This window comes from Heteronotia binoei, chromosome 8, assembly GCF_032191835.1.
Source record: "Heteronotia binoei isolate CCM8104 ecotype False Entrance Well chromosome 8, APGP_CSIRO_Hbin_v1, whole genome shotgun sequence".
NCBI lineage: Eukaryota > Metazoa > Chordata > Lepidosauria > Squamata > Gekkonidae > Heteronotia > Heteronotia binoei.
In genome coordinates this window covers 113,601,885-113,624,862 of record NC_083230.1, presented here as the reverse complement: position 1 = coordinate 113,624,862, position 22,978 = coordinate 113,601,885, and the positions used below count along the sequence as shown (strand labels likewise).

Genomic DNA, 22,978 nt, shown 5'->3' with positions numbered 1-22,978 from the left:
TCTCTTATGTTCTTATGTGACACAGAGCTTTGGACTGGATGGGCCATTGGCCTGATCCAACATGGCTTCTCTTATGTTCTTATGTGACACAGAGTGTTGGACTGGATGGGCCATTGGCCTGATCCAACATGGCTTCTCTTATGTTCTTATGTGACACAGAGCGTTGGACTGGATGGGCCATTGGCCTGATCTAACATGGCTTCTCTTATGTTCTTATGTGACACAGAGCTTTGGACTGGATGGGCCATTGGCCTGATCCAACATGGCTTCTCTTATGTTCTTATGTGACACAGAGCTTTGGACTGGATAGGCAATTGGCCTGATCTAACATGGCTTCTCTTATGTTCTTATGTGACACAGAATGTTGGATTGGATGTGCCACTGGCCTGATCCAACATGGCTTCGCTTATGTTCTTATGCCCTTAAATCTATCAATGGCTACTAGCCATGGTGGCTGAGGAGAATCTCCACACTAAGCCTCTGAATCCCAGAGCCAGGAGGCAACCTCAAGGGGAGGCCTCAGCCTCTATTCCTTGTTGTTAGCCATCCAAAGGAACTAGTTTGGCCACTGCGTGAGACAAGATATTGGACTAGATGGTCTGATCCAGCAAGGCTCTTACTACAGTCCATGCCAAAAACAACAAACCTTTCCTGCAGGGCTCTGATATGCATCTTCCTCTCTAACCCAGGCTCTGCAGCTAAGCAGATCTATCATTCTGTATGCTTCTTGGCACCAAGGCTGATTCCCTGCTTCAGTCATGCTAAAATCCTGCTCGCTGCAATAATTATCCGAGGCTTTTTCCTCTGCTACTCCACTCTCTGTTGTTCACATACTACGGCATTCGTTTCTGAAGCCCAAGGAAAACAAATCAAGCCGTCGCAGTGATTTACCAAATGCTAGTCGATTCACTGTAGCCCACTACGGCATGACAGCCCAATGCCTTGGCATGGGATTTTATTTCTTGTCTGATCTCAGCCCACCAGGCATCTCGCGTCTCCGGATCATCTGAAAGACAAAGGATAGATCAGCTCACTATTCTGCATTCCAACAATGCTACGAGTGTGTGGCTCGCGAGACGTTGCTCTAAAGAACAGCTTTTGGATTTTTATAGCTGTCACCCTGACAACTTTCCTTCCTACCCATCTATCTTTGTGCTAGTTAGAAAACCATGCATCTTCCTGTGCGTCGCTTCTTTTCTGCTCCCCAAACGATACAGAATGCTCTCGTCTTCCCTCCGATTGTCAACTTTGCCCAGAAGAAGGCAAGAGTGATACTACACCAACATCCTGAACCTTTTTTTACATTTTAAGATTACACGTGCATATCATGCTTTCTATTGAGAGAGCTGCTGGACCGTTTAACGCCTTGGGGGGAAAAATCCTTCTTAAGTTAGGAAGGGAAACGCGTTAACAAAGGTTTACCAAAAATCAATTTAAACAAGATTTTGTTAATACCAAAGTTGTAAGTCTTACAATGACTCACTTCGGAGCGGCTTGTCTAAAGCCCAGGAAGAGAAGATGAGACAGAGTTGCAGCGGGAAAATATATTTTATTTATCGAGGCGGGCACACACAGGGAGAGAGATGGCTACTCTACAGATCCTCTGATGAAGCAGCATGCGGAATGTGTCAGGATCTACAAACATAAATAAAATATACTTTTCTGCTGTGCTGCCGCCAGGTCTTCTCTTCCTGATCATCTGTATTAGCTGAGGACTGGTCACGCTGCAAGCCAGCCCTCCCTAAGCAAACACGGGGGCCGGGATTTCCAACCTGATTCCTGACCAAATGGAGATCCTAACGATTGCGACAGACCTCAACCCCCAAATAAAAATGTCTGGAAATGGTTAAAATTTCAAACAAAAGGGCCACCTCGGCAGATATTGCAGACTTTTAAATCCACTGTACCCCCAAATGAACAGTCGTTTAACTCTCTACTCTACAGAATTAAAAATAAATCTTGCAGCAAAAGTGGCTCTGGACTTGAGCTTTTTAAAAAAATTTTAAAACAGCAACCATTGTCTTAGTGGCAATTTTTTTCTTTTTTTGAAATGCAGCAGTCTTTCAAAAGCAATCTGCGATACAGCATGGCAGCCAGGAGCTCAAAATGGTTGGGGGGGGGGGGGGGGGAGGGAATCAAGAATTCCACTGACGTAGTACAAATCCTTTGCTTTAGCCTAAGCTACCCCTTTAGATCTCACAGGAATATTGACCCGACAGCCATCGTCAACAACAAAATGTTTGGAGACTTTTTATATATGTCTTTGGTATACCCCCCTACAGAAAGTATCAAGTTAGGAGTTGAAAAACTGTACTGTTTTAAATATTTCAGATTCTTGAACATATGAAGCTGCCTTGTACTGAATCAGACCCTCAAGTCCATCAAAGTCAGTCTTGTCTACTCAGACTGGCAGCGGCTCTCCAGGGTCTCAAGCTAAGGTTTTTCACGTCTACCTGCCTGGACACTTTTTAGTTGGAGATGCCGGGTATTGAATCTGAGACCTTCGGCTTACCAAGCAGATGCTTTACCACTGAGCCACCGTCCCTCCTCTATTTTTATTGTATAGTATTATGTCATTTTGTTAAGAACTGCATTTGCCAGCGGTCTGAATCTTGGGAGGGGCTGTGGCTCAGCGGTAATGCATCTGCTGGGAACACAGGGTCTGCCAAAGGCCCTAGAAAGCCGCAATTGGTTTGAGTGGACAACTCTTACTTTGACAGACGCGTGGTCCATCATGATTCAGTATAAGGCAGCTTCATGCATCCATGAAGCAGCCTGCTAAGTGTAGAGATAAGCCAAATCTACAGAACTACCTTTTTTGCTGGTATTGAAATTTGTAACAGGAACAGCTAGACCAAGCATCCTACCCATTCCAATCGCTTCCTAGTACCATCCTGGATTGCAGTCATCCAAACTGGTTGGCCAGCTGAATTTATTCGGTAGGCAATGATGTTGTCTTGGGGAAAGAAGAGCAGCGCAAAGCACGCCAGAGCTTCCCAGTTCTTGAATCATGAACAGGCAACGTAAGCCTATAGACTTTATTCAAACTCCAGAGCCACTCCACACTTGTGTGGCCTTGAACTGCCACCGTGGCTGACTAAGCCACTTGTCTTGGGAGTCTTCTTATGCATCTGGCTTAAAAATGTGAAGGGGAAAGCAAAAACTAGAAGAAAATATACACTTTCCCAAGAGTGAAGGGAGAAAAGGTATGCTTAGGTGTTTGGTTACCTAAGCTTACTCTGACCGACTCCCAATAGCCTCATGCCGCTCTCACGCTCCTCTTCTCTATGGGGCTTCCATTGAATTTCACACTATCTGCCCTGGGGCTGCAACTCACTTTGCCTTTTTCACACAGCAAACAGAAACTGGTTTTTAGAGGATCTTGTTTGTTGCGCGAAAGAGGCGGTGCTAGTTGCAGCCCCGGGGCAGTTAGTGTGAAATCCGACAGAAACCCCACGGAGAAGAGGAGAGTGAGAGCGGCATAAGGCCAGTGGGGAAATCGGTCTCTCTTTTTAAAGAGGGTGTTATCTGTAAGTATCGATCAATTTAAGGTACCGTATCTCTCTATTTTTAAATGTCAAAACCTTTAATTGCATGTTAAGTTCTTCAAAAACCATTTTGTGTTCTGAAAACAGCAAAGTAATGCCTGGACCTAATGTAAAAAAGTACATGACGAACACATTCCTGGTTTCCCCCAAATTTGTTCACCCTCCCTAAGGAAGAGCAAGAATCCAGTGGCGCTTTAAATACCAGGGATTTTTTTTTTTGTAGCAGGAACTTTTAAATCCACTGTACCCTCAGATTAACAGTTGCTGAATTCTCTACAGAATTAAAAAAAATGTTCCTTGCAGCAGAAATATTAGGCCACACACCCCTGATGCAGCCAATCCTCCAAGAGTTACAATAATCCCTATACTAAGAGCCCTGTAAACTCTCGGAGGATTGGCTACATCAGGGGGCGTGGCCTAATATGCAAAGGAGCTCCTGCTAGAATTCCATCCTGGGCCACACACCCCTGATGTAGCCAATCCTCCAAGAGCTTTCAGGGCTCTCAGTACAGGGCCTACTGTAAGCTCTTGGAGGACTGGCTACATCAGGGGTGTGTGGCCTAATATGCAAAGGAGCTCCTGCTATAATAAAAGCCCTGTTAAAGACTAACAACACTTGTGGAAGGATATGTACGAGCTTTTGTGTTTACCGCCTACTTCTTTGGAAGCTCCTCCTCTGCCACAAATTTTATTAGTTTCTAAGGTGCTACTGGACTTTTGCTCTTCTCTGCTGCTACAGACAGACTGACAGGGCTACCCATCTCGATCTACCCACTAGGAAATCTGCCAATCACATATATAATCAACCCAGCTTTGAAGTTTGCAGTAATTTTATATCTGGAGTGGGTGTGGTCTTGAGGTGTGAGAAGACAGAAGTTACAACGGATGCCTGAGCAAACTGGGGTGGGGAAAAACTCTAAAAACCCTATGGGCAGCTTTAAACTCTCAGTAATACGCTGCTCGTAAGAACAGAAAACGTGGCAATCCCTGCTTTCAGACTGCACTGATACCACCCAGCCGCAGTTCAAGAAGAAGAAGAAGATATTGGATTTATATCCCGCCCTCCACTCCAAAGAGTCTCAGAGCGGCTCACAATCTCCTTTACCTTCCCCTCCCCCACAACAGACACCCTGTGAGGTAGATGAACATATTGGATTTCTATCCTGCCCTCCACTCTGAAGAGTCTCAGAGCGGCTCACAATCTCCTTTACCTTCCCATCCCCCACAACAGACACCCTGTGAGGTAGATGAAGATATTGGATTTATATCCCGCCCTCCACTCCGAAGAGTCTCAGAGCGGCTCACAATCTCCTTTACCTTCCTCCCCACAACAGACACCCTGTGAGGTGCGTGGGGCTGGAGAGGGCTCTCCCAGCAACTGCTCTTTCAAGGACAACCTCTGCCAGAGCTATGGCTGACCCAAGGCCATTCCAGCAGGTGCAAGTGGAGGAGCGGGGAATCAAACCTGGTTCTCCCAGATAAGAGTCCGCACACTTAACCACTACACCAGACTGGCTCTCCAAGGCATCTGAATCCAAGGCATCTGAAAGTATATCAGTACATTATCATTTCCCATATTCAGCCATCTGTAATTAAGAAGGAACAGGATGTACCGATATGCTAGAAAGAATGTAATCTTGAAGTCTGATGAGAAAAGATCACCTTGCCTTATGGTTAATGCAGTGAGTTTATAATTCTGATCACTGAACATCAAAACAGAGGTCTGGGAGGAAGCTCCCTGAAGCGACATGTTAACAAAATTTATACCTGGGCTTTCTGTCCTCACCAGGGCCACCGAGGTGGCTAACAGATTAAAAACACGCATCACAAAAACACACCCTAAAAACCATTAAAAGCAAACAGACACAATTAAAGCAATTAAAACCAAAGTGAACATACACGTACAAATACATTTAAAAAATTAAAACATAGGGCAGGAAGTAGGGAATGGCGGAGGGGACACTAGACAAAACCGAAAATCTCCACCTGAGGCCAAAGACAGCAACACAAGAGGACAGACAAGACTTCCTGGGGAGTGGGATGTCGGGTGCCATAACCAAGAAGTCCCCCACCCCCTGGTTGCTACCTGACTAAATTCAGAAAGTGGGGGTACCTGAAGTTAAGGCCTTCAAAGGATAGTGTTTGAGTAGTTGTAAGGGAGTAGGCAGCCCTTCAGGTATTCTGGTCCCCATACTGGGCTTTAAAAGTCAACATCAGCATTAGTATTGAGTCTGGGAACAAACTGGAAGCCAGTGTGGATGAGTCAAGACTGGAAAGATATGGTCTCTACAACCCACTGGAGTCAACGCCACCTGAAGTTTCCAAACACTTTTCAAGGGCAGCCCCATGTACAGCACATTGCAGTAATCCAGTCTAGATGTAACCAGGATGTAAAGCACCGTGGCCAGATCTTTTCAGCCCAGGAAAGGCTGAAGGAGGCTAGCCAATCAAAAGTGGTCAGTGGCCCTGGCCATAATAGCCACCTGCTTATTCAGTAGTAGTTCTGGGGGCAACAGTTTCCTCCCCCCTCCAAAAAAGAAAAAAAACCCAACAGCAACCACTACCTGTTCCTTCAAGGGAAATGCAACCCCATCCAGAACAGGTGATCATTTAAGTCCTGAGTCAGATGTTCCGTTTATCAGTAGCGCTTCCATTTTTCCAGGCTGAAGCTTCAATTTATTAATTTGCATCCACTTCCAAACTGCCTCCAAGTGCCAGATGTGATTTCTACAACCTATCTGGGATTGGCTGGAAGCACAAGAGACAGCTGAGTATCATCTGCCTATTGATGGAACTCAGCCTAAAGTTCTGGATGAATTCACTCAGCAGTTTAATGTGTAAAAAAAAAAAAAAGCAAAAAGCATAGGAAACAAGATAGAGCCTTGGAGGACCCCAAAGACCACGGGGCTGAACACCACTCCCTCAGCCCCACCTTCTGAAACATACTCTCCAGGTATGGCTGGAATAGTGTTCCTTCCAGTTCCAATCTCAGCATGGCAGGGAAATCCAAGAGGATATCATGACTGATGGTATCAAAAGTTACTAAAAGGTCCAGAAGAATCAACAGAGTTGCGCTCCCTCTGTCTATCTCCCGGGATAGGTCATCCACCAAGGAAGGCTGTTTCAGTCCCATAACCAGCCTTGACACCAGACTGGAAAGGATCCAAACAAGCCATTCTATCCAAGATACTTTGGACCTCATCTCCCCACACCCCTACCCAAAGTCCTGCACACTAGTTCACAAGCCAGTTTTTAAAACCTGGAGGAATTTCAAAAGCACACTAGTGATATTGCATAGAGAACTGTTAGGGAATAAAAATAAAAAAAAAAAACCCCACAAGATACTTAGGAGAAAATCAAGATTATTTTGGAAAACTCACGGGAAAAATATGAATTAGACCCCACCCCCTTCCAACAAAGTGAATGAAAATATCATAGCAGTACAAATACTGATAAGAGGACTGAAGAGGAAAGGGCCTATAAAACTGAACGGAATGTTTACCGTGAGTTCTATCATGACTTCCCATTAAGGACACTTCAAAATAATGAGTCTCAAAATCAGAGCATTGGCCGTTTCGTTGCTGAGGGGCATCCCACAGCATTCAAACATCATTTCACATACATTGACTAATGCACTTTCAATCCGTTTTGCAACTGGATCGCACTGTGTGAAACCATATCCATTTGCAAATGATCGCTACGCTACTGTGAATTGCCAGTACATTATTCAACTTGGGTGGAAGTGCCTCGTGTATCACTGCTGAAAGTACAGGCTACTTGTCTGCATCAAAAAGTGGGAATAAGAGTTCAGAAAAGCGACCGACTGCATAGGATGGGATGTGAATAAAAAGATGACACGAGGAACAGGGACGCCCTGGCCTTCTGAAACGGAAAGAAAATCAAAACTAGAAAACGGAACTGATGTATGAGGATCAGAAAAGGTTATGGTGGCAAAGAGAAAGTGTCCAAAAGAATAAAGGCCCAAATAATACTAACATAGTTCTTCCAAATAAAAAGAAACCATATATAGAAGATGATGATATTTGATTTATATCCCGCCCTACATTCTGAATCTCAGAGCAGCTCTCAGTTTCCTTTACCTTCCCCCTCCCAAAAAAAAGACACCCTGTGAGGTAGGTGGGGCTGAGAGAGCTCTCCCAGAAGCTGCCCTTTCGAGGACAGCTCTGAGAGAGCTATGCCTGAACCAAGGCCATTCCAGCAGCTGCAAGTGGAGGAGTGGGGAATCAAACCCGGTTCTCCCAGATAAGAGTCCGTGCACTTAACCACTACACCAAACTAGCTCTCTACAGCATAATTACCCTTAACTTGAGGAACAAGAAATTTTCTCTATCTGCTGCCCTGATACTTGGTAGATCCCAATACCCTTCAGCTGCAGCGTGCCATTTTCAAGCATTCTCGCATCTGTTGACAGCACAACCCATACTAAAAGGTCACTGAGTCACAGGTACTATATAAAGAAGAAACCACCCAAAAAAACCCCCACCCACTTTTGAGTTCATGGGCTGATACCATGTGGTATCATGCCATGTAGAATCTGACAACAAAGCGCTAGGGGAAAAAATGTGCTAGGGAAAAAAAGAACTAGGAAAAAATATTTCTTACGCTTAAACACTTAACTATCTGTATTCAGAAAACTACATGCCAGTGTGCAAAAGAACATATGAAGCGGCCTTATACTGAATCAGACCCTGGGTCCATCAAAGTCAGTATTGTCTACTCAGACTGGCAGCGGCTCTCCAGGGTCTCAAGCTGAGGTTTTTCATGCCTTTTTGCCTGAACCCTTTTTAGTTGGAGATGCCGGGGACTGAACCTGGGACCTTCTGCTTACCAAGCAGATGCTCTGCCACTGAGCCACTGTCCCTCCCCAACTATCTATATTCAGAAAACTACACACCAGTGTGCCAAAGGAAAGTACAATATTGTCTATAATATTTAAATGTACATTTTCTCATCTGTTAGCGCTGTAGGTTTTACCGGTTTCCTTTTTTACACACTCAAAGACCAATCCAGGGATTTTTGCATATATATATATATATACAGAATGCAATGCATATTCACACACAATTCAGAAACTTACCTGTGCGTATTAAAACATAAAAAAATGACTTTTAATTAAAAACACCACAACATGGCAACAATCATCGGTACAAAACACTGAAATGCAGTGCAATGTGTAGCATTCTGGGGGTTTTTTTGGTCTGACATGTATATATAGAAATATTCACAAGCAGCCTTTTTTGACGCATGAGCCACACAATTTCACATGGGGGGGGATGCCATCAGAGCATTTCCACATTGAAGTAAAGCTAAGGATTTACAAAAATGATAGAGGGGTCGGGAAGGAAGCGGGATGGCAAATGTGTCCAGCACGATCCAAAAAAGGTGCCGCCCTGTGTTTTGGTCCGGGCTCAAAGCGAAAGCTTCAAGAACTAAAGGTTCGCAAAGCAGATTCAGCGGGGGGGGGGGGGGAGAGCCAGAAACGGTGGGGGGTAGTTTGGCGCATGCTTGGATCAGGTGACAGTACAGACTGAAAACTATGGCAGCTCACTGAAATGGTTTACAGAGAAAGTAATGGCCCTGGCGTCTAAGGTGAAAGCGGAAGGCAAGCATACCGAGCACTCAATCACAAAGCCCCAAAAAAGAGAAGAAGATCTACTCGAGGAAGTTTAGCAAAGGGCCCTCCCTAAAACTATGCTTGCGAGGGATTCCGTGACACTCAAAATCCTCACTGCATTTTCGAGAATTCTGCAAGGGTCTCGGGATCAATAAATTCTTAGTCGCTGACATGGTATTGGAGGATAGAGCCACAAAGGGATGCTGCAGTAGAGGAGTTAAATCTATTTACATCAGCTCTGTCAAGAGGGACTTCAGTAGGCACAACCAACAGGGCTTCTACTGAAGCAGTTTTCAGATGGTCTGTTGGATTCCTTGATTCTAAGCAAGTTTCCTCAAAAATCATAAGAACGTAAGAGAAGCCATGTTGGATCAGGCCAACAGCCCACTCAGTGCCACACTCTGTCACACAGTGGGCAAAAAAACCCAGGAGGTCCAGCAGTGGGACCAGGATGCTAGAACCACCACCCCACACACATTGTTGCCCTCCCAGCACCAAAATCCATTTGGTCAGATTCATTGGGCCTCCTTTGTGTATATAACTTGTAACCCTAAAATCTAAAGAGCCAGATCTGCCACTGAGCGCCCTCAAAAATGCAAAAAAAGGAAAAATAAATCCTGCTAACACAAACTCCACGAATCACTCAGTCAGCAACTCAGAAAGACTCAGCTGCATCTTCCGCTCTTGTTCCTCACCATGAAGATATGACAGTGAACTTAAAAAAAAACAAACAGACACACCTTCCTTCCTCCCGTATTTGTTTTTTCAGGGATCTTATTTCAAGGAGCAAATACACAGACAGAATCCCAATTGCGCCCCACAGCCCTTAAAAGCGAGCTAACTGGACTGCCGAGTCTGTCGTAACACTGACAGTTTGGACCACAAGTTTCTGTTTGAAAATTCAAACCATGTCTCCTTTTATTGAAGCTGCAACGGGAATCCCTCAACCGCCGGGAGAATATAAAATTGAACGCACGCCCAACTGACTCGACACGCATGTCGAAACCCCACGAGGGCTATATTTTAATCAGTGCATGACAAAGGAGTCCCAATAGCGAGAGATTGCCTAAGCAACATAGTTAATAATTTTCCTGCATGCATCTAATAAAATAAGCCCTGATCTGGAGGGGCCAGGCTAACCCAAAACTTGTCAGATCTCTGATGCTAAGCAAGGTCAGCCCTGGTCAGTGCTTGGATTAGAAACCCCCAAGGAAGTCCTGGGTTGCTCTATGCACAGACAGGCAATGGCAAACCACCTCTGGACATCTCTCGCCTTGAAAACCCTATGCTGTAAATTGCCTGCAAAATGATGACACTTTCCACCACCCTCTAGTAAAATGACATCCCGTTTATTAACTCAAACGGAGCTCTGGGATACAATCCTAATGCCTGGCGTCCAGACAGGCTCCCACGCAGGCCTGTGGCAATTCTCCTGTCCAGCCACCACAGTGTGGTGATCCTATGTGACCCTTGCAAACAGGAGTGTGCCCCGCACCTACCTAGAGCATCTGGCAGTTCACTATTTCTCAGGTGAGTGGGTGGTTTTTGCAAGCGGCAGCAGAAGCTACACGAAGGGACTGGATCCATCTGAGGTAAGTGTAGGAGGGGCTCCTATCACTGCAAACAGTCTATGCAGCAACACAGCATAACACAGGCTCAACAAAGCTGAAATTACAACTGACTTTTACATAAACAAACCCATGCACATCCAGTAAAGGACTGCAGTACTGGGAATCCAGGGATATACTTTTGTAACCTGAGCTTAGAACCCAAACTCTTTGTTAGCCCTGCCCAACCCCCCCCCCCACCCCCGAAGGGTCTGAATACACCTATATCTGGGGCAGTCAAACTTGCTTAACTCAAGAGCCACAGAGAATAAGCATCTGATGCTTGAGAGCCACAAGACATGAACATCAGGTGAGGAAGGAAGGAAGGAAGGAAGGAAGGAAGGAAGGAAGGAAGGAAGGAAGGAAGGAAGGAAGGAAGGAAGGAAGGAAGGAAGGAAGGAAGGAAGGAAGGAAGGAAGGAAGGAAGGAAGGAAGGAAGGAAGGAAGGAAGGAAGGAAAATTTCTCCAAGTTGCTGGCTGGCTTAGCTTGGAGAAGTGATTTAAAGAAACAAATGCCTTCTCCAAGCTAGCCGATGAAGTAGCGGGGGCTTCAAGAGCCACACAATATATGTGAAAGAGCCACATGTGACTTCCGAGCTGACCTATATCCAACTCTAGAATTGTCACTGCAATAAAAACTATAACATAATCCTTCAACACTGGACAGAGTCCACAGACGCTTTGAGGAAATGTCTAGTCACTCTGAAACAAACTGAGTTTTTACATAGCCCTGGAAATTTCGGGTATTCTTTCTTCTCCCAACTGAACTATATATGTGTGTGTGTGTGTGTGTGTGTGTGTGTGTGTGTGTGTGTGTGTGTGTGAATTTACATCCCTTCTAGTCAGTTCCTTTGTTCAAGGGACCCAGAATGCCTGCAACGATTATATACCCTAGTCAATGCTTTTCTTGTTTCTAACTGCTATTCCACACTTTACACAATGGATCTGGACCTCCATAATGAAACAGTGACTGCTGACTGATACCTATCAGTCATGCATTCCAAGTTCAAGAGAGATGTCGGCTAAACCAGGCTAAGCAAGTGTTCATCTGGATGAAAACCAAATATGACTTGCTCTATTATGAAGTTATTAATCCCACTAACAGCCAAGAAGTCCATGTCCAGCACGTTCTGCAACATTATATCAGATATTACGGGCTTGCCGCCACCAGTATTGGCTGGAATAAGCAAGACTGTAAGCAATCTTTAAAACAATCTACCGCTAGCACTGCCAACAATGCAGAGATGAACAGGGGTATTTAGCTAATCTAGCATTCAAAAAAGCTGATGTTAGAGTGAGCCATTATGTCACAGGGACAGGCTTAAAAATGAAGTATAAGGAAATTAATGAATGGATATACGGAAACGTAAATACAACTGCAAAAATATATAACACCGTGCTAAGCAAATATATGTATCGATTTTAAATACCTTTTTAAATCAACTTATCTATATGTTTTTGCTATTTTACAAGTATCAATACAGTCACCTCAATATACCCAACATGAAAACAAATACCTTACAATACAAAAATAGTTGTACAAAAATATACCAAGGCTACACATATCCAATATGTTAAAAACTACAAATTCTACGTTCTGGCAGCAGTTGTATATGTGGAGTAACGCCACGACAGATCACCTGTCTGGTCTCCTTTTCAGAAGTCTCCTATTTTGGAGGTCTCCTTTATCGAGGGTCCAATATTATTTTATCTCCACTGAAGATAATTTTGTACACTATTTTAGTATTGAAATATCTGTTTTCATGTTAGGCATACTGAAGCGACTGTACTGATACTTGTAAATAGTAAAAACATATAGGTAAGTTGATTTTAAAATTTATTTAAAATTGATACATAACATTTGCTCAGCATGGTTATATTTTAGCAGTTAAAAATGAAGCATGCCTGAAGTTACGGATATTTACCCATGCGCTTGTTATGACAGACTCTTTAAAATCTATAAATTAGAATAATATTAATGGGCAATAACAGCTTCCAAAACTGCTGCATGCCAAAAGAATTTTTAATGCAGTTTTGCTATGTATATTATCCCAAAATTGTTGTGAGAACAAAAGCTATGCAGTTTTGCTATGTATATTATTTGAAAATAACCTTTTCTAGCATATTACAAAACTTTCAATTCATCACCAAGCGACTAAGCAGTTGGATGATTTTCAGTTTATGACAAGCCTAATGGATGTTCAATAGCAATTTCTGCAGCTATGGATTTGAAACTCATTGACTAATGAAAAGTGGATCACTTTTGCATGGCATATAATGCAGCTTTCACCCAGCCTCTTCCCAGCAATAAAGCTATTATTTCTGTAATAAGAAAAGGGTCATAGAATTATAGAGTTGGAAGGGACCTCCAGGGTCATCTAGTCCAACCCCCTGCACAATGCAGGAAACCCACAAATACCTACCCCAAATTCACAGTATCTTCATCACTGTCAGATGGCCATCTAGCCGCTCTTTAGAAACCTCCAAGGAAGGAGAGCCCACCATCTCCCGAGGAAGCCTGTTCCACTGAGGAATCTCTCTAACGGTCAGGAAGTTCTTCCTAATGTTGAACCAGAAACTCTTTTGATTTAATTTCAACCCATTGGTTCTGGTCCTACCTTCTGGGGCCACAGAAAACAATTCCACACCCTCCTCTATATGACATCCCTTCAAGTACTTGAAGATGGTGATCATATCACCTCTCAGCCGCCTCCTCTCCAGGCTAAACAAGCCCAGTTTCTTCAACCTTTCTTCATAGGACTTGGTCTTCAGACCCCTCACCAACTTCGTCGCCCTCCTCTGGACCCATTCCAGCTTGTCTATATCCTTCTTAAAATGTGGTGCCCAAAACTGAACACAATACTCCAGGTGTGCTTTACTACCAGAGCAGAGTAAAGTGTCAATGAAACTTCTAAAGTTCACAGCAGTTTTAGATACCTTCATTCTAAAATAATTCCTGGAAAGCCATTATCCTATAGGGAAGTAACTACCTATTGGGCAACACCAACCACACAGATCCACAAAGAAAATCTGAAAGTATTTTTAAGTGTTAAACAGGAGTAACAGATGTAACAATCCTGAAACTCTTCTAAGGAGGATTGGTTGGATTCAATCAGCTCTCCCACTGCCAAGAAATGGCCCCTTTTGACCACCTACATGGCTGTGCTGGGGGATCATGGGACTCCTATGGATAAAAGCCATATGGCAGGGGAGGCCAACGGTAGCTCTCCAGATGTTTTTTGCCTATAACTGGAGAGCTATAACATTGGCCATGCTGGTTGGGGCTGATGGGAGTTGTAGGCAAAAACATCTGGAGAGCTACCGTTGGCCACCCCTGCCATATGGGATGGGGTGGAATTATATGAGAGTGAAATTAAGTCACAGGAAGTCTTCAGTAGGCTCTCTTTCACCAGCTCTCCAAGTTTGGTTAAAATTGGATTTGGGATGTCTGAGTTATAGCTCTCCCCCCACAAAGCAGGTGCCCCCAGGAAAGCTAAGCTCTAGCTTCAGGTTTGGTCCCTGAAACCACAGCAAGGAACACCTTCCCAGCCAGGAGACGAGTTTAAAAAATTGTCCCACTGTGTGTGGGGCAGGAGAGGAGTCCCTCAAAGCCTCCGCTAAATCAGCCATGTAGCAAACAGCAACTGAACTAACTCTTCTCTCTTTGTGCTGCAAAGTGAAAGCAGATGAGTCTGGGTGGAGTATTATACTGGTATATATTCTGGTCCCAGAGAGCAGAATGGGAGCCCTGTGGTTGGCTCCCAGAGCTGCCAGTCAAGCTAGGGCTCTCTACAAGGCCACCCCTTGCGTTGCCTAGGAATTGACTGAATCGGCACCAGGCCGTCTGGAGAATGAACTGCAAAAACAAAACAAACGAACCAGGGTGGAAAAAATGCAGTTCTTCCCTTGTTTTGGGAATGATGTGACCAAACCCATAAACTGGCCTGGTTCGTGTTCGAACCGCGGTTGGTTTCTCAGTTCGTGCCCATCCCTACTAGCTTCTGCTTTCATTCATGTTTTCAGTCTTTCATTTGTATAACTTTTACAGTATTGAATCCCAGTCCAAATACAGATCATAACTTTCTTGAAGGTCCCTTCTAGTCAACAGCTACAGAAACAACTTGGAAGACCTTTCATTATATTAAACGGATTTACTTTAGTATTTGCCATACTGCCACAATGACAGCGATAGATGACTGTATTACATGAAATCAACAAAGGTTAAGTTCACTAGACTTTCTGCAAGGAAAAAAATATATATGTGTGAGAAAATAACATTAACTGTTGAAAATTAGACCCATATTTTCTTAATTTAAGGAGAAGTTAATTTTAGTTTCGTATTGAAAAATTTTTGTAACAAGGTGTAATTACACTATAGGCCACGTTTTCACATCTAGAACTCCTCTACTGCATGCTTGCTGCAGAAAAACGCAGAGGCCAAACAGATATTGCCTTGGTGAAAACTGTACTGTCTAACAGAGTAGAGGGGGAAAAATGGTACAAAGACCGTTAATGTTTACACCGAGCTATTTCTGTAATGCTGCCAAGGTCAATTAGACCTTGGGCTATCTACCATCTAAATTACACTTTTGAGCAAGGTTTCTAAGTTTGCTTTCAAATACTCAACTAACCCACTCCAGTTTCTTCCCAGTGTCCCCCGTGTGAGGCTTGCTGAGAGTTTACAGAATTTACAGGGGACAGCTCAACATTAGAAAGGAGCCAAAACCAATACATGGTATTCCTTCTGCCCAACTCTATAGTGGCATTTGTTTGACTGAAATTATGAAAAGGGTTATGACAGACTCTCCAGCTATCAAGCCAATATTATCAGACAACCGTAGTACTGAAAATCAGCGTGGAATGGCTCAACTGGCAGGTTGCAATGGAGCACCCTTCATTGGAAGCAAGTAAAACACAGATTTGGATGAAATCTTCCATTTTTATGCAACAAAGTTAAATCCAATTTAAATAGACGTATGAAGCACAATTGGGGGGGTGGGGAGACAAGATTCACTTTTGTGTAGAAATGCTTAGAACATCCAGTGTTTGCCTTTGGATAGAGACTGAAATTGTGACGGAACCGGCCCGATTCTGCCTTCAGACCCAGTCCCGTCAACTCCCTTTTGAGTTGCCGACTCCTGAAGGGAGCTTATCTTCTTCCCACCACTAGGGCACACTGCCACCACCTGTTCAATTTAGGGGTTCCTGACTGAGAGGCACAGGACTCCCAATCCCCCATGCCAGTTCTGTGGCCTCAAGATCCTCTGCCAACCCAGCACCTGGTTAACACAGAGACCACAGTCCTTCTTTGGGACACTCCTGAGGGATTGGCACCCTTGCTAACTGTACACCTTCCCTGGCCTCCCCTCTAACAGTAGTGTGGTCTAAGGTGGTTGGGGAACCTTGGTGGTACAAAGGGACTACCTTTAAAACAAATAAAACATTTATTTAAAACACGCAACTATTTACAGGCATTTTTAAATACAGGGTGAACAGAAGTAATAAATGAAAGTAGGGATAAACGCTCCTTCTTTCCCTAATATATAACTGGCCCTGACCATACCATCCAGAACCGACTCACCAGTCTCCAAGACTCAAATCAAAACTGCCTTTCCCTCCCAAAATCTATAACCCAGTTCCCGCCCAGGAACTGCTTTTCCCTCCTGCAACCTTCTGGAAGACCAGCCTGACAACTTCCTGTCTCTTTAGGAGGCCTCCTCGGAATTGCTCCTTCCAGACAGGAGGGGAGGGGGCCAGAGGAAGAGACTAGGCCCAAAACTTTCTTTGAGTTTGACAGCCTCTTCCTGCCAACTCACAGATAATCCTAGCCTAGGAGGGCGTTTCTCCACAGAAATATTACCCCAGTTGAAAGCACCAAGAAACTTTAGGAAACTAAGTTCAGACTCAGCAACAAAGGCGGTTTCTGGCACACTTGGTTGACCTCAATCTTGAGATACACAGTGTTGTTGGCAAACAATCTAGGATAGCTCATTCATAAGTAACACTCAAGTATGGTTCAGAGTAACTGTGGTTAGTAAACCAGCTTTTCAACCCTGGCTTCAGATAACAGAATCCCAGAGTTGGAAGGGTCCAGAGAGGCCATCTTGTCCAACCCCCTGCCCAATACAGGATCAGCCTAGAGCAAGGGTGTCAAACTCATTTGTTATGAGGGTTAGAGTTAACGTAAATGAGACCTTGTCAGGCCGGGGCCATGTGTGTCATAAAATGTAATCCCAGGTAGCAGAGTTTATATAGACAAACACAAAGATTTTTAAAAAGCTTAAAATAAAACACACTTAAAACATTAGCATACAGGGTGCTATGTATGCTATTCGGTCTTTCAAACTACTCAAAACGCCATCATTTCTTCTTAATGCCTCTGATAATTAGGGGGAGGGAATCAAACATCAAAGACTGCATTGGTTCCTTATCTAAAAGCTGTGCAGAAGTGGGATTGTGGGGTGGGGTGGGGGGTGGAATTAAGATGCCCTTGTTTAAATTCAAACTCAAAATCTCCTAAACAGCCTTCCTAAGCCAGTGGTTTTATGACTAAATAATGGGAAAAGGAACCGTGCTGAACATTAAAGTTGTGCTTTCTTCAGATTCATTTTGGGATTCCACTGCTGAGTTTTAACCCAATTCACATGAATTTAGAAAAATACACAACTACTCTTGGTCTGATGCACTTAATGGGTTCACGAAATAAAAAGATTAAAACCTTGCTGAACATACTAGTACTTATGAACCATCTTGAAAGGTTCACTCTAAACAGGGGTCCCCAGTTTCTGGGCCATGGACTGGTACTGGTCTGTGGCCTGTTAGCAACCGGACTGTGACTTGTATAATTATTTAATTATATACTACAATGTAATAATAACAATAAGACACTGGATTTATATCCAGCCTTCCACTCTGAATCTCAGAGTGGCTTACAATCTCCTTTATCTTCCTCCCCCACAACAGACACCCTGTGAGGTGGGTGGGGTGAGAGGGCTCTCACAGCAGCTGCCCTTCCAAGGACAACTCTGTGAGAGCTATGCCTGACCCAAGGCCATTCCAGTGGAGGAGTGGGGAGTCAAACCTGGTTCTCCCATATAAGAGTCTGCACACTTAACGATTACACCAAACTAATAGAAATACAGTGCACAACTGTATCATCCCGCAACCATCATCCCGCCCTCCCCCCAAGTGCATGGAAAAATTGTCTTCCACAAAACCAGTCCCTGGTGCCAAAAAGGGTGGGGAGCACTGCTCTAAAAGCGATGGAAATGGTGCTGTTTTATCATTATAGCTCTACGCCAGCTGCCAACTGTAGAAAGGTGCATAAAACAAAAACTGAACTTTTTCACTGCCTTCAATTCTATATAAATTCATGTGAATTGGTCTCACAAAAGCCGAGTTTTGTGTGCATAAGGGTAAATACAACAGCATCTTGTATATAAATGAAGTAACGTGCTTTTCTTTCCTGTTGTAGTTTCATGTATACAGACTTTTTTTTTTTAAAAAAAAGCAGCAATGGTATGCCATGTGCCCTATGCATTGTGGAAACTTGTTACTTCTCTATGATAGTAGACTATAATTTTCATATAGAACAGGGTGCACAGATTTGTCATAAGCAACACAAGCTGGTCCAGTTGTGACTCTGGTAAAGAAAGAGGTAAAATTAATTGTATAAGAGAAAGAATGTGGACATACTGAATGCAGGAAAACCTGATGTTCAGTTGCACAGACCAGCAATTCTCAACCTTTCAAACAAAAAACCCTTGCTTTTTCTGAGAAGGACATTTATATGTTTACTGGCATTCTAATATTTCAGCTAGGATGCCAAAGGGTCACAAATAGATAATCTGTGGTTGGTAGGGTTAGCAGGAAACAACATTTTGTGTTTGCAGGTGGAAAGGGAAATTGAGAGAGAGTCAAATATAATAAATGTCAGATATTTGTTCATGCCTTGTGGCTCTCAAATATTACACACAGGTCTTTATTAAAATTATCAATACTTTCTTTGAACAGAAAGAGAAATACATCTGTAATGCACTTTACAACATGGTAGGGTTGCCAATCCCCAGGTGGGAGCAGGGGATCCCCTGGTTTGGAGGCCCTCCCCCCGCTTCAGGGTCGTCAGAAAGCGGGGGGAGGGGAGGGAAATGTCTGCTGGGAACTCTATTATTCCCTATGGAGATTTATCCCCATAGAAAATCATGGAGAATTGATCCGCAGGTATCTGGGGCTCTGGGGGGGGCTGCTTTTTGGGGTAGAGGCACCACATTTTCAGTATAGCATCTAGTGCCTCTCCCCAAAATACCCCCAAGTTTCAAAAAGATTGGACCAGGGGGACCAATTCTATGAGCCCCCAAAGAAGGTGCCCCTATCCATTATTTTCTGTGGAAGGAAGGAACTGAAAAGGTGTGCCGTCCATTTAAATGTGATGGCCAGAACTCCCTTTGGAGTTCAATTATGCTTGTCACAGCCTTGATCTTGGCTCCACCCCCAATGTCTCCTGGCTCCATCCCAAAGTCCCCAGATATTTCTTGAATTGGACTTGGCAACCCTACAACATGGCCATGCCGGAAGGAGACTTAAAAAAAAAAAAGCTGGGAATAACAGTCCCCATAAGACCAGCATAGGGAAAAGTTAGGGAAATATTTTTTGGCACCAGTGGGAGAAGGAGACACATATGTACCATATAATCCACTGACCACTGTTTGCATCATTATGTATCTCTTTTTGCCTCTTTAATGCTGTCCCTCCTTCTAATGGCTCCCTCAGCTCTTGTGCTCTCTTTTCCCACTCTAGGTCTTCATATGGCCTTTGTGGTGGTGAAGAGCTTGCAAGCCTGCCTATTTTCCCCTCCTCCCCCACTACAAACATGGCAGAAATAGTCCCCTACCTATGGACCAGTGCTCAGAGGCTGAGTGAGGTCCTGATGCTAAGCATGTTTCCTTGAGAGTAAACCTGCATTAAGTTCCTCCTCCACCACTCGGAGCCACACAATATGTGTGAAAGAGCCGCATGTGGCTCCCAAGCCACAGTTTGGCCACCCCTGGCATATAGCTTTCCAGCGCTTCCTTTTTCAATCATCTTTATCCATCACATATCACAACAGAAAAACAAACCATGCAAGACAAGCTGTTCTATTCAAGCTTCTCTCTCTGGGACCAATTCAAGTGAACTGTATGAAAAACTGTTAGTAAAATTGCATGTTTACAGACCCTTCTGACATCGGCAGCTGATTTAGAGCTATAACAAAATAAATCCATTACAGAGAAGCTTCCCTAGCATTTCTGCACAGCTGGGAGTATGCTATTCGATGCAAGAGCAGAAGCAGAGTCAACAGTAGTTTGTTTTCCTTCATTTTGACACAACTTTTAAGTGAACTGGCCCCCAGGATGCCACGTGGTTTGAAGCAAAAATCAACTATTGCATCTCACAAATGATGGCCTTTGCCCACTTCAGTTTTCCTGTTCGTTACAAATGTCTGAATCTGAAAAAATTAAATTTAAATTGTATTACCATTTTCCTCAAGGTATTATTGCAAAACAGCGTTGCCTACAGGGGTTTTCATTTAAAATGGTGCCTTTAAAAATGAATACACCACTGCAATCCTATGTACTTACTTAATTTACACTTCAGTATAAATAGCCCAGATGACAGTTGACAACGTGAATATCGTTTAAAAGCACATTCAGATAACAAATACACATTAAATAGTCCCACAAAAAACTAAAAACAACAAAAAATAGATGCCAGTCAAAACTCCCTTGGTCCCCAAATGCCTACCGAAACAAAAAGGTCTTTGCTTACTTCAAAAAATTAAAATGGATGTAGCTAAGTGGGGGGAGGGCATTCCATAATAAGGAGACCACCACAGAGAAGACCCTGCTCTTACTAGATGACAAACTTAAAAGATGGAACTGCAGCTGACCTTTTTTGACGATCTGAGTGCACTGGGATTGGGGAAGGAAACACTATCAAAGGGCTTAAGTATATTTAATTTAATATTATTATTTGCTGTTATGAAAGTAAGATATCTTTAATTTTTTCATAATTACAAATCATTGATTAAATTTGAAATGTTCAACTCCTTAATGAGCATTTCTAAAAAGACTTCACTGAGCTGCCATAATTTCTGTCAGCGTATGTAGTACTGAATGACTAATAAAATACCTGAATTGAAACTATTCCAGTCTAGCAGTTTGTATGATCTTGTGTTACCCATAATTCCGACAAAGGCTGAGTTCAAAACAGCAAATTAGTAGATCAGTTACAGCAGCAGAACAGTGAAAGAAAACAAACAAACACACACACACACACACTACTAACAAGAACACAACTGAATACACCATTCCACAGGAACTGGAAAGACACAGACAGCAAAGTTAATAAAAGGTTGAAGTAGAAAAGAAGGAAGAAAGCAAGGAGCATGCTGTATTAATCTGGTTCTAGTCATCAAATATCTTTAAAAAGTAATTCAAGCGATTACCAGATCCATGTGTCAGAATTTCTTTGCTATGTTTCCCTATTTATTCACCTGCTAGCTTATGAATTTACCCTCAAAAGTAACACTTTAATATTACTAGAAATGCCATCACAATATATTTATTTCTTTATTTATTTAGAGATATGTAGGAGCTAGCAAGAGACTCAGAATTACTATTTTGTTTTATATTTTAAAAAAGAAAGACGAATAAGACTGCAGATTTATACCCCGCCCTTCCCTCTGAATCAGAGACTCAGAGCGGCTTACAATCTCCTGTATCTTCTCCCTCCACAACAGACACTGTGAGGTGGGTGGCGCTGAGAGAGCCCTGACGGAAGCTGCCCTTTCAAGGACAGCTCTGCGAGAGCTATGGCTGACCCAAGGCCATTCCAGCAGCTGCAAGTGGAGGAGTGGGGAATCAAACCCGGTTCTCCCAGATAAGAGTCCGCACACTTAACCACTACACCCAAGGCAAAAGGATAACATCTTCTTGATAACATGCATTACCATATTATCTGCATAAGCCCATCTAAATAGGGTTGCCAGCTTTGGGTTGGGAAACACCTGGAGATTTGGGGGGTGGAGCCTGTGGACAGTGGGCTTCGGAGAGGGAAGGGACCTCAGCAGGGCATGATGACACAAAGCCTGCCTTCCAAAGCAGCCATTTTTACCACTGAACTGATCTGTGTTTCCTGGTTCCAGGAGATCTCCAGCTACCACCTGGAGGCTGGCAACCCTATTCCACTTGCTTTCTTATAAAACATTCTGCAGCTAAAAAAAAAGTATATTGCAGAAAATGCTCCGGAAGAGTCATCAGCTCTCTTTCATGCTACACAGCCGATTTGTTTTTACAATGCAGAATTCAGGAAGAATTATGTTCTTAGGATGCTGGACTAGATGGACCACCGGTCTGGTCCAGCAGGACTCTTAGAAGACCTTTTACTTCTCACATGAGAAAGGAATACTGCTTGGATCGATATTCAGCACGGTATCATCACTTTTGTGGTTCCTGTTAAGCTTTAAAAAGCATCAGACTGGGAATGGGGGAAATGCTGCAAACACTGAAACTGTGTTGGAGGAGAGAGGCCAACATTAAATTGGGGGTGTGTGTCTGTATGAGTACCATATTAGGCTGCGCAGATCACAATCAGGGGATCGGGGCCTTCAGAAGCATGAGCACACCCCTGAACTCCTGTGGGATTTGACATCTACATACAAAACCTTGTTGTTGTGCTTGGGGGGAACATGTCCTTGTGGGAAGGGTCGAAGGTCTTTTTAGGGACATATCCATTCTGAACAGAAGCTGGAGGACATTCTGGAAGCAGGAAGTCCCCTTTCTCAGGAAGTGAGAGACAGGAAGTTAGAAATTATCCACAGGAGAAGGCTCTCTCTGCCTGATTTGGAACAACCTTTAAATGCAGAACTTCAGTGAGCAAAAGCAGAAGAAAATGGAACAATAATCATCTATCTAAAACTATGAACCAGGCATAACTGAAGCGGTTGGGATTTTTTTTAATGGGTTTCAAGATAAGAATTTTCCCAATAGAACTTTCTTGGTAAAGTGTGGACATCTTGAAGCTGACAGCTCCTGAAGATTAGACATTCGTGGACAACAGATCTATCAGCGGCTGCTAGCCATGGTGATCAAAGGGAACCTCTATGTTGAGAGGCAATCAACCTCTGAATCCCACTGCCAGGAGGAATCATC

At 43.5% G+C, this 22,978-nt stretch overlaps 1 protein-coding gene across 15 annotated transcripts in view; it reads right to left on the bottom strand.

Annotated features, from left to right (window-relative positions):
• C2CD5 (C2 calcium dependent domain containing 5) overlaps window positions 1-22,978 on the bottom strand; it is a 148,334-nt gene that overhangs the window by 60,565 nt on the left and 64,791 nt on the right. For 9 of the 15 annotated variants that reach the window (XM_060245915.1, XM_060245912.1, XM_060245914.1 and 6 more), the window contains one exon: window positions 892-1,006. In XM_060245915.1, coding sequence (XP_060101898.1) covers window positions 892-1,006 — 115 coding nt within the window. Of the gene's footprint in view, window positions 1-891; window positions 1,007-20,957; window positions 21,024-22,978 lie in introns of all 15 variants that reach the window. The other 6 variants (XM_060245913.1, XM_060245901.1, XM_060245908.1 and 3 more) reach the window with 1 other exon arrangement.